Below are 12,606 nucleotides of genomic sequence, written 5' to 3'. Positions count from 1 at the left end.
ACCACTGCGCCACCAGGGAAGCCCATTCCCCTGTTTTTATCCTCTGCCTCATTACTCTCTCCAACCTTGGCTTCGGAGTCCAGGGTCTCTTCATTCAGATTTCTTCAGAGTGCACATACGTGGTTTCCTACTCGGGTGGAAAGACTCACAGACTTGAGCCCCCTGCCTTGCCCAGTCATTCATGGTGCTTTTCTCCAGTTCTTTCACCTTCCCAGGGTTCCATGGGGTGGATTGGCTTGCTTCTTGTTAGGGTCTCCTTTGGCAGGCAGGTATGTTGGGGGCATCCTCAGCTCCGCCAGTTCAGTTACTAGCACTCTGTCACCTTTCCATCTTTCACACCTCCTCTGATCTTATACTTGTGGGCTTACATCTTTTTATTTTCATTGCTTTCATTTCACTGCCATGGAATACCCAACTGTACTTACTTAATATAGCACTTGGAACATAGTGACCTTTTAGAGAATGTTCCATTACTTGGACTAATGGCACCTGTGGTGTTTTAACACGTCCTTTGGCCAGTGATCACTGCCCACTATTTCTCTGGACTCCTGTTTCAATGATGAGGTTTCACTTTAAAGTTTGTTGAGTACAGATGTGTGTGTGTGTATGTTTGTGTGTGTACACACACATATATACATTCAGGCGATTCTGGAATATAGTTTATGATTTATGGAGTCTCAACTTAAGTTAGGACAAAGTGCACTAGGGTGTTATTTGTATATTTTGAGGGTGTTAAGACAGAATTTGGTTATCATGGATTTTCAGATCCACTTATGTTTACTTTCCAGCTAAGATACATTAAATCAGGAGACAGTGAATCAGTACATATAGAAGAGGAAGGAGATTTATTTTACGTATATATCAGATATTTCACAAATTAAATACAAAATATTGAGCATATCATTTCTTGTTCATAGTGTTCTTTTCACTCATGATAGTAAAATCGACTTGGAATAATTGATCTGAAGTGTTAAATAGCAGTATAAGTCAGACAGCAAAACAAGGCATTATCAGAAGGGTAGTTAAATTCTAAATGAATGGTGAAGATAATGAGTGCTCTAGGACTGTAGAGAAAAAAGAGCGCTCACACGATGCTTAGTGAGTAGGGTTTCAGGTGCTGTGGGACAGGTGTGTGGCGGGGGGCAGGTGTGAACAGGAGCAGAGGGGTGGGAGAGCATGCTAGGGGTTGCGGATGTGGCTTGCCTTACGTTGTTCTGGTACTTATTTGCAAATTGAGGTTCACACACAATTTGTATCAAAATCACTGCGAATGCTTTTTAGGAAATGCAGATGCCTGGGCTCTGGCCTGACATTCTGAATCTTTGAGGCGTAAGCATTCGCATTTTTATCCACATGCTCCACAGGTGTTTTTTATGTACCTTGAAGTTTGAGAACTACTGGTTTGGAGGACAGTTGGAAATAAAATTGGAAAGCGAGCTTTCAGACTGTGGAGGGTCTTGAATGTCAGCATTTGGCTTTTCATGTAATGAAGAATCATTGAATATTTTTGAGCTGGTGAAGTAAAATGATGGAAGTGGTAACTTCACAAATATTAAAAATAGATTATATTTGACCTTTTATTTGGCTAAACATGCCCTGTGCCAGGTCCTTTACTGAGTGCTTTGCATGTGTCATCTTGCTTCATCCTCAGAAAATCTTTATGAGTTGTAAGTAGTGTTGTTTTTCTCATTATTCAGTGGGGTTTGATAAGTGGTAAATGGAGATTCAGGCTGAGTCTACACAGACTTAGCAGGGTCTGTCTCATACTAGAACCTTTGGTATGTATGTATGTATGTATGTATGTATATATTTATGTTTTTGGCTGCGATGGGTCTTCGTTGCTGTGTGCGGGCTTTATCTAGTTGCGGCGAGCAGGGGCTACTCTTCGTTGAGGTGCGCGGGCTTCTCATTGTGGTGGCTTCTCTTGTTGTGGAGCTCGGGCTCTAGGCACGTGGGCGTCAGTAGTTGTGGCACGCAGGCTCAGTAGTTATGGCTTGTGGGCTCTAGAGCGCAGGCTCAGTAGTTGTGGCGCACGGGCTTAGTTGCTCCGTGGCATGTGGGATCTTCCCGGACCAGGGCTCGAACCCGTGTCCCCTGCATCGGCAGGCGGATTCTTAACCACTGTGCCACCAAGGAAGCCCAGAACCTTTGGTCTTAATTTTGATGCTGGACTGAATTTCCTTTGTTTTTTTTTTTTAAGGATTAATGTAGTAGTGGAGTGTGCAGGGTGAATCGAATTGGAGAGATTGGGAGCAAAGAAATCAGGATACTGTTGCACTGAATCATGTGAGATTGTAGAAGCCTGGTCCAGCATGGAAGCAGCGGGAAGATAAAGAGATGGGCTTAAAAGTTGATATGTAGAATTGGGGGTATTGTAGAAGAACCCACAGGACTTGTTGATGTCATTGGAGAGTCACCCTAGTAAAGTGGTAAAGACCAGGGACTCTGGAATTAGATTGCCTGGGTTCAAATCCTGACTTTTCCACTTATTATCTCTGGGACCTCATGAATTTGGTAAGTTACTTAACCTGTCTGTGCCTTAGTTTCCTCATCTGTAAAATGAGAAAACTGTGCCTACTTCTCAGAGTTGTTAAGGGGGACTAAATGAATCAGTGAGTTTAAAGCCTTTAGACTGTGTAAATAAATCTGCTAATAGCACTGTTGCATATGTGGTTCTTCTGCCTCAGATGCTCCTGTGTATTTCCATGGATTCTTGTAATAACTCCATTGTAATACTTACCAAATGTGTTATAATAATTTATTGACATGTTTGTGTCTCCAGGATTTGAGTCCATTAATGGCAGGGACCTGGTTTTATTCATTTTTGCATTTCTGGTAGCCATCATAACACCTACATTTATAGTAAGTGTGTAATAGGCATGTGTGGAATGTATGCTTGGGTATGTGAGTGAGGTAACTTGACCCAGGAATGCTGATGATGTTGATAGGAATAGTGACTTTTGGAAGGGTTGCTTGTTTTGGGGGACAAATGTTAAATTCTATTTTAAAATTTATGATGATAATACGGCATCAGTTGTTATGTTCAATATGTAGAGATTTATGCTTAGATTTTTGACTGAGAAGTCAAGACAAAATATTAATTCTGGGGTCACTCACATAGAGTTACAGCACAAGCCAGAAGTACATTCAGAGCCTTCCTGAAGGAAAGCCGGTAAAGAGAACAATCCATTTATTTAAGGTATTTTTTTAAACTGTAAATTGCAACATCTTTCTGGTTTAAAAAAAAGTCAAGCAGTACAGAAGGACATAAAGTGAAAAGTCCCTTCCCTCCAGATTTCCATTCCCATTCTTCAGAGGGAACCAGTCTTGGATCGTTGCTTATGTTTCCTTCCAGAAATTATCTAGGCGTATATAAGAATTTACATGTTTATTTAAACTAATGGGATTTTACTATATGAGCTGTGCTGTGTCTTTGTGTTTGTTTTTACTTGCGGTATTTGGGATATCTTTACATATTAACACATAAGATCTACCTCATTCTTTTCAGTGGCTACATTGTATTCCATTATATGCTTATTCCATACTGTAGTTAATCTCCAGATGATGGTCATTTAGGTTATTTTGTGTATTTGCTATTCCAAATAGTGATTAACATCTGTATGTATAGAACTTGTCAACTTGTATGAGTTTACCTGTGAGATGAATTTCTAAAACCAAAATTGTTGGCACACTTAACATTTTGACAGGTGTTGCCAAATACCTACACACTAATGGTGGGGATGCCTGTTTCCTTATTACTCTCACAACTGCTATTAAGGTTTTTCTTAACCTTTGCTAATCATATTGGTAAAAATCATACCTCACTGTTTTAATTAGCATATTTTATTCCTCATTTATACTGAAGATCTTTTCATATATTTATTAGCTATGGGACCTTGGCTATTTCAATAAGTATTTTTTTGAGTAATATCTCTTCAGCAGTGTGTTGTAGGTTACTTAGTCATAAGGAGGAATAATCTACCTTGGGAGATATGTCATATATACGACAAAAACATAACATTTAAAGGTAGTTTTTACATAATGCAAACTTTAGGTGAGTGGTGGGAAGGTGAGAGGGAAGACTGGTTTTGGGAGGGAGGGTGGAATCAGTTTTACACACGTTAAGATTGAATTATTCACTACATTGCCTTAAAGATAGGTCTTTTGAAAGGTACTGCTAAGAGCATCAGCAGTTGCACACTGCTTATTTCTAGTATAGATTTATGTAAGGAACATTGTTATCCACGAAATTACTGGATATATATGTATAAATTTTTGTATGTTACATATTATAATTAATATATATATAATTGTTTATATTATATATATTATATTACCCTTAAGTTAAAAAAAATTCCTGTTTTAGGCATATTGATAGAACTGGCATTCCAGTCAGAGGTTGGGACTAGGAGAGGTTTGAAAGTATTAATAATATCGTGGAAGGCACTGGTGAAACCAGGAGAGAGGCTCAGTTTTTGAAACATTGAGAGAAAAAAGAGCTGAAAGCCAGGAAGTCTTCTGATACACAGTGAGAGGGAAGAGCATTAGGACTATTAGGAGGTGGGGTGATTGGATAGTGGGGTTTTCAAGTTCCATTTTATTGTGGTTTTCATTGGTAAGGGTGTTGGGAGTTCCAAATACATTGAGTGCAAGTGGGGTGTGTGTGTGTGTGTGTGTGTGTGTGTGTGTGTGTTTGAAATCCTTGGCATGAATCAGATGCAGAAGAGGTGCCACTGGGCCTCAGTTTTCTACTTTGCTTTCTGCGAGGGTGGGAGCAGATGGAACTTTCTGGCAGGAGTACCTCAGTGGCTAGTTGTCTTTGCTTGGCTGAGCTTGTTCCTCCTTGGCATTCCAGCTGCCTTGGGTGCTGCTTTCACTCTCTGTTCTCAGCAGATAGTACCCTGTTGTTGCTGCCTAATGGAGTGAGGGCAGGGGTGACTGGGCAGGGTGTACTAGCCAGGTCTGTTGCCCCTGGGCTCCGGCCCTTTTCTGGCCACCTGCTTCTGGACTGGGGTTGCTGTTCCACTCTTGGTGCCCTTGATTGAAGACTCTTGAGCCTGCCCTGGATGTCACTTTCCTTTTCAGTCCGTCTCCAGCTGTTTTACATTTTACGGGGATTTCTCACAGCTTCTGGTTTCCTGTGAATTTTTGAGCATGTCTGTGTAATAATTGACAAAATTTTTTTGCATTATTTTAGGGTTAGGTGAGGAAAAGAGGGGAAGGAGGCATTGCATTTTGTGCTCAGTTGGCTGTCTTGGTTTTCCTTGTTAATATTCTGTTCAGTGTCTTCTTAATAGCTGACAGGCTTTATTCATATTGTTTTAGAAAGGTTTCATACTGGTCCTGGATTGAGCAGTTATTTTAGTACTTTGTGGTCTATCCTAGCAGTTTTGAAAATAGAATTTATTTCCTATAAATCAATAGAAAATAGACAAAGGATATGAAGAGGTGATGGCCTCATTCACAACAAGAGAAATGAAATGCAAATTAAAACCATATTGTAAACTATTTTCATGTGTCAGTTGGCAAAGATGAAAAAGTTTGATTAAACAGTGGTGGCTGTGGTGTGGAGAAACAGGCATTGCTGAAGGGAGTGGAAGTTGGCAACCTCTAAAGGAGGCAGCTAGGCAGTGTAGGGGAGGAAAAATAATTTTCCGTCTACCCTTCTGAGCTCTTAACTGTGATAAAAGATCAACAGGAGAAAAACAGAAGTTTATTCACATGTGTACCTCATGTATACATGGGAGATACCTAGGGAAAAATGACTGGCTTAGAATTCAGTTTAATACCATCTTAATAGGGAAAGGGGAAGGGGAACGTAGGCCTCTTAAGGGAGAGTAAATGATTTTTAGGAAAGATGAATGGGCCTTAGAAGAATAGATGAGAGGTATGATAATTTGTGACAAAGTTAGTCTCAGTGTTGTGTCAACTTCTAGGCGCTCTTGTGATAAGAGTCAGTCTTCCCTGGTTGATGAAACTGCTTAATTTATGATTTATGATAATGGAGTTCCTTTTGGAGAATCTGTCTTTAGGCAGATAAGGAGAGTTCAGAGAAGGCCTCACCCTGCATTTGCTATTTTTCAAGGTTCTACAGCTCAAAATAACGTGGCAAAGTGGCAGATTTTGAGGTGGCATATTCTGCTACTCTTCAGCAGTATCTACCAACGTTAGAAATGCACATAATCTTTGACCCAGCAATTCTGTTTCCCTGGATTTATTTTACCTATATACTGATACACATGTGAAATATGTACCAGATACTTATTGGAGAACGATTTGTAATAGCAAAAGATCATAAGCTACTTAAATGTCCATTGATACGGGATTTATGGAATGAAAAACTGGAATGTTAGAGTTATAAAAGTAAATGAAGTGCTTTATACATATATGTAATGATTTCTAGTATATATTAACTGGGAAAAGCAAAGTAAAGAGTCATATATAGGGTGTTATGATTTGTGTAAAAAGGAGAAAATATGTGTTTGTATATACATAGAAAATCTGTGGGATGATATCCAAGCAACCAGTAATATTTTCTCTGAGTTGAGAAACCAGATGGTTAGGAGAAGGGATGGGAGAGAGACTTTTTACTCTATACCCTTTGAACCCTTTGTATTTTGTACCAGGTGCATTACTGATTAAAAAAATAAAGTATAAATAAATCAAGTCTGACTTAAATTTTCATTAATAGACTCTGTGATAGTCTCATTGTTGCCTTATTTAGGAGAGGTGGGATGGAATTCTGTTCTTTTGAAAATTCAGCATTTATGGACCTTATTAAACTCCCAAAGTAAATTTTTCATTGATTGCTTTTAAGGCACCACAAGAAAAGTAAAATACTGGTTTGTTTAATTGAGAACAATTTGCTCTGATTCTCATTTCTTTTTATCTGGTGTCATTTTTATTCTGTTAATTTTAATGAAGCAAAGAGAAAGGAAATTGAGTCCATGGCAGAGCCAAGGGAAACCATAATTAAAGTGCTTATTGCCAGTAACCCAGCACTCTCTTAACTAACCATTTTGATCCACACATTTAGGTGTTTATCCAATAAACTGTTGTTAGGCCCACAGTGCTAACTGCTAATTAGCATGGGTCCCCCCGATAAACAGAGGACTTATAAACAAGTTGTGGCTGTCTTTTTTGTTTGTTCTTAAAAAATTTCTTTGGGGCATATTCAAGAATTGCAGGGATTATTAGACAAATAAAATAATTTGGAAGGTTTGATAAAAAGGAAATAGTTCCTGTAAGTAGGTGGTGGAGGGCAAAATCTGTTGTATACTCCCAAGTTATGAAGTTAGTGTGGAATCCCTAAACGACCATGACTTATTTTGCTTTCATTGAAAAAGTTCAGTTTCGAATAAGATTTGAAAGAAAGAGTTTATTTGGGGAAACTAAGTGAAAGAGCATTCCAGGACACCAAGTAAAATAAATGTGAGATCCTAATCATCTCACCATGTGATAATATAGGTGATGAATTAATTTAATATGTAAAAATAAACTTAGTGGTTGTGATAGAAAATAGCTGTTAGTCTGATTTGTTGGCACCTTTCTTGGACATATAGATTTGATTTTGGGGTTTGATTTTGTTTTTATTTTAAAAAACTTTATTTTGAAATAATTGTAGACTCATAAAAAGTTGCAAAAATAGTGTGGAGAAATTCCATGTACCTTTCACCCAGCTTTCCCTAAGGTTAATATAACTATAGTACATTATCAAAACTAGGAAACTTATATTGGCAGCACAGAATAGGCTGCAGACTATACTAGGATTTCTCCACTTTTTACATGGACTCATTTTTTTTCTTTTGTGCGTATAGTTCTGTGAAATTTTATCAAATGTATAGATTCAGGTAACCACTACCACAATGAGGATTCAGAACTTTTCCAGTCCCACAAATGAGCTTGCTCATCACCTGTATTCTGCATTTGTCCGAATCGTTCCTCATGGGGCCCTCTGATTTGCTTCTCTATCCCCAGCTTATTGGTTTTGGGCACTCAAAGCATTTTGTAATTTCTCTTCTTTAAATTTAAGATGTGTTGTATGGCCCAGAATGTGGTCTATCTTGGTGAATATTTAATGTGAGCTTGAGAAGAATGTATGTTCTGCAGTTGTTGGATGAAGCAGCTAAAAATGTCAGTTATATCCAGTTGATTGATGGTGGTGTTGACATCAGCTTTATCCTTACTGATTTTCTGCCTATTGGATCTGACCGTTTCTGATAGTGGAGCGTGCAAATCTCCAGCTATCATAGTGGATTCATTGTTTTCTCCTTGCAGTTCTATTGGTTTTTGCCTCACGTATTTTGATGGCCTGTTGTTAGGTGGATACACAGTAAGTACTGTTATGTCTTCTTGGAGAAGTGACTCCTTTATCATTATATAATGGCCTTTATCCCTGATAAGTTTCCTTGCTCTGAAGTTGGCTGTATCTAAAATTAATAAAACTCTTCCTGCTTTCTTTTGATTAGTGTTAGCATGGTATACCTTTTTCCACCTCTTTACTTTTTTAAAAAAAGATTTACTTATTATTTATTTATATTTATTTTTGGTTGTGTCGGGTCTTAGTTGCGGCATGCGGGATCTTCGTTGAGGCAGGCGGGATCTTTCATTGTGGTGCGCGGGCTCTTTTTTGTGGTGAGCAGGGTTCTCTCCATTTGTGGTGTGCGGGTTTTTCTCTTCTCTCTTTGTGGTGCGCAGGCTGCAGGGCATGTGGGCTCTGTAGTTTGTGGCACGCAGGCTCTAGTTGAGGTGTGTGAGCTCGGTAGTCGTGGCACATGGGCTTAGTTGCCCCGCAGCATGTGGTATCCTAGTTCCCTGACCAGGGATCGAACCCTCGTCCCCGGCATTGGAAGGCAGATTCTTAACCGCTGGACCACCAGAGAAGTCCCTCTATCGCTTTCTTTAAAAAATAATTTGTTTTTGAGATGTGTCCATGTTGGTAATTGTAGCTCTAGTTAATTCATTTTCACTAGTGTATTATATCTCATTGCTAAGATATTAAAATTTTTAATTTTAAATAGCTTAAAAGGTATAAAGTAGCTTTGGAATAGGGTATGACAAGTAAGGACTTTATATATTTCAGAATATTTCTTTATAGCATTTTCTAATTGGGCTCAATAATTACTTGAGACATTAAACTGAAATCTAGAGTTATGATTGACTGTTGGCTTGATATGAAGCCTGAGTTGGAGTCAGCTGGTGTTGGGGTCCCTGTCCCCATGATTAAGGAGGAGGAAAGTAGTGTGTGGCCTTGAGTTCAGGGGCAGGTGATAAGAAGCCAGATCAGAATTTCCCACTCATATTCAGAAGGCCCAGCTGTCCATGTGCACTGGGGAAGCCTCATGTCCTTAGATAAGCAGCTCAAGCCAGTCCCAGAGTTCCAGAGGGAATGTGGAAGACGTGCTTCCAAATTCTGATCTTGGCTTCGATGTCTTTGTGGAATGAGGAGGGACGTAGGTGAGAAAGTAAGTCATTACTAATGTAAATTCTCTTGTAACCCAAGCTTCCTTTAGCCACCGAACCTGTGTAGTTTCCTTTCATTGTGATGGTAAACCTTTTTTAAAAAATTAATTAATTAATTAATTAATGGCTGCACTGGGTCTTCGTTGCTGTGCGCGGGCATTCTCTAGTCGTGGTGAGCGGGGGCTACTCTTTGTGTTGTGTGTGGTCTTCTCATTGCAGTGGCTTCTCTTGTTGTGGAGCTCGGGCTCTAGGCGCACGGGCTTCAGTAGTTGTGGCTCGCGGGCTCTAGAGTGCAGGTTCAGTAGTTGTGGCGCACGGGCTTAGTTGCTCCGCGGCATGTGGGATCTTCCCAGACCAGGGCTCGAACCCATGTCCCCTGTATTGGCAGGTGGATTCTTAACCACTGCGCTATGAGGGAAGTCCCTGTGATGGTAATTTTAATTTAGTTTAATTTATTATTCATTATTTTATTGTCAGTGAGAGACTTTTTCTGAACAAGTTGAGATAAAACATGATCTTGAACTATGTTAAGTGCAATTTGATGAAGACTGTGATTCATTTTGTAACTGATCTGTTAGTTTTCCCCTTAATGACCAAGCACAACAAATACTGAAGACAGTAATAATTTATTTACACTCATTCCTTCCTTCAACATAATGCTGTTTAGAGAATGCCTGTTATATGCTAATGTAGACATCTAGAAAGATGAATAAGATAGTTCTTATTTAAAAAAAAAAACCCAGCAAAACACAGCAGCTCATGGTTTAGGAGACTAAGAATGCCAGCAAAAAATATATGTGCATTACAGCAGGATGAGAGAGGCACTGTCTGTGACTCCTTTGGAATTGGGAGCCCTTTCACTTTAAGCCGGTAACTCACTTCAGTCCTCATTCTCTCCTTAAGTGTAGGTAGCACATGGTAACTACTTGAATAATTTTCTGCCCTTAGCACATTCAAGCCATCCAGTCTCTATTTCTGTAGCACCATTGTTTTAGACTATTTTTTAGTAAGTTATCATTGTTATGAATTTGCTTTGAGACATTTTCTTGGGCAAAGGTATGCCCATTCTAAGATCTACAAGTATAGATTGGGATTTTGTGTTGTTGGCTAAGACAGATTTTAGCCTCATTTTTCGCTTTGTAACTTTGTATTTGATGTCCAATATATTTAAAAATAAAGAGAGGTATGATTCCTTTTACTAAGTTTAGAGTTTCTTACATTTAGGTCAGGGGTAAGAAAAGTATGATGATTATTTTGAACACGTTTGAAATTTCTTTTCATTCTTTATAGATTGTCTTGTGGAAATGAAGGTTTAAGGACAAGTTATCTACCAGATTAAAAGATGGGATCGAATAGCAGCAGAATTGGTGATCTTCCTAAAAATGAGTACTTAAAAAAGTTATCAGGCACAGAATCTGTCTCTGAGAATGACCCGTTCTGGAATCAGCTACTGTCATTTTCTTTCCCTGCACCAACTAGCAGGTAAGAGTGTACTTGGAATTTGAAAATTTGTATCAAGGGCCACATAAGCTTGTGTGGTATGCTGATTTAAAAAAAAAAATTTTATTTTAATGATCTGTCTGTCCCTCCATTTGTTGTACATGTACCAGTAGAAAATTCAAAAGGTATGAAAGGAGGAAATAAGTTTTTCTCTTTCCTTTCCCCCACTCAGCCACCTCCCTTGCCCAGAGATAGTTCCTGGTAGCAGTTTCTTTTGAATGCTTCCAGAGATAGTAAAACCATATTATTTCATGTAGTTTTACAAAACTGTTTAAACACAAATGGTAGCATACTACACATACCCTTCTTTTTCATTTTTGCTTGCTGTCCCTTGCTTTTTTTCCCCACAGTTAAGTAAAACATATGTATATGCATATATGCAACTGCCTTATTCTTTTAAATGACTGCAGAGTGTGCATAGATTATATGAAATCGATTTTTTTTTTTTTTTTTTTTTTTTGCGGTAGGCGGGCCTCTCACTGTTGTGGCCTCTCCCCTTGCAGAGCACAGGCTCCGGATGCGCAGGCTCAGCAGCCATGGCTCACGGACCTAGCCGCTCTGCGGCATGTGGGATCTTCCCAGACCGGGGCACGAACCCGTGTCCCCTGCATCGGCAGGCGGACTCTCAACCACTGCGCCACCAGGGAAGCCCTGAAATCGATTTTTTATTGGTGGACATTTAGATTGTTTCCAATTTCTTCTTATAACAGATAATACTGCATACATAATTTTTCAAGCATACAAATAAATCTCCAGTATAAATTCCTCAAAGTAGCATTGCTGGGTCAAAGTATATGTGCATTTGTAATTTGCCAAACTGCTCCATGGAAGTTGTACCAATTAATACTCCTACCAGCAATGTATGAGAAGGTCTGCTTCCCCACCCGTTTGTCAATTTAATGCGTTTTTAGATTCTTTGGCCTTTGTCAATTTGATAGGTGAAAACCAATATCTCATTTTTAACTCTTTATTGTAAAAACTGACAGACACATAATTATGTAGAGTGACTAGAATATTGAATTCCCATTACTCAGTATCTAGATTTTAAACATTTTTATTTATTTGTTTTTAACAGCTTTATTATGATAGACTGAATAATGGCCCCCTAAAGATACCTGTGTCCTAGTCCCTGGAATCTTTGAGTGTGATATGTTATAGCATGTATCAATATTTCATTCCTTTTTATTTCTGAGTGAGATTCCCTTGTATGAATATACCATCTTTTCTTTATCCATTCATCAGTTAATAGCCATTTGGATTATTTCCATATTTACTTCATCTATTTTTTAGGGTTTTTTAAAGTAAATTAAAATATGGACATTTTCTTTTATAACTGTAATACCATTATCACACCTTACAAAGTTAACAATAATTCCTCTTACCCAGTCCATTTTCAAATTTCCCTAGTTGTTTTGTAGTTCATTTGTTACAATTAGGAAATAAATAAGGTGTATACATTGCATTGCAATACACTGCAATAAGGTAGTTACATTTCTTCTGTCTTTAATCTCGAATAGAGGTATGTACTCCCCAACTCCTGCCACTATTTTTTTCCCTATGCCGTTACTTTTTTTTTTTTCTTTTAACAAACTGGGTCAGTTTTTCTGTAGAATGTTCCACCTTCTAGACCTACCTGATTGCTTC

At 38.6% G+C, this 12,606-nt stretch overlaps 1 protein-coding gene across 3 annotated transcripts in view; it reads left to right on the top strand.

Annotated features, from left to right (window-relative positions):
* Positions 1 to 12,606, top strand: part of DYM (dymeclin) — a 384,724-nt gene that overhangs the window by 10,982 nt on the left and 361,136 nt on the right. For 2 of the 3 annotated variants that reach the window (XM_081253056.1, XM_081253058.1), the window contains exon 2: positions 10,753 to 10,944. In XM_081253056.1, coding sequence (XP_081109182.1) covers positions 10,805 to 10,944 — 140 coding nt within the window. In that variant the 5' untranslated portion in view covers positions 10,753 to 10,804. Of the gene's footprint in view, positions 1 to 2,200; positions 2,515 to 10,752; positions 10,945 to 12,606 lie in introns of all 3 variants that reach the window. The other variant, XM_081253057.1, reaches the window with a different exon arrangement.

This window comes from Mesoplodon bidens (assembly GCF_964165515.1).
Source record: "Mesoplodon bidens genome assembly, chromosome: 13".
NCBI classification, from domain to species: Eukaryota; Metazoa; Chordata; class Mammalia; order Artiodactyla; family Ziphiidae; genus Mesoplodon; species Mesoplodon bidens.
Note: the sequence above shows the minus strand (reverse complement) of the source record. Positions and strands in the feature narration are given on the sequence as shown.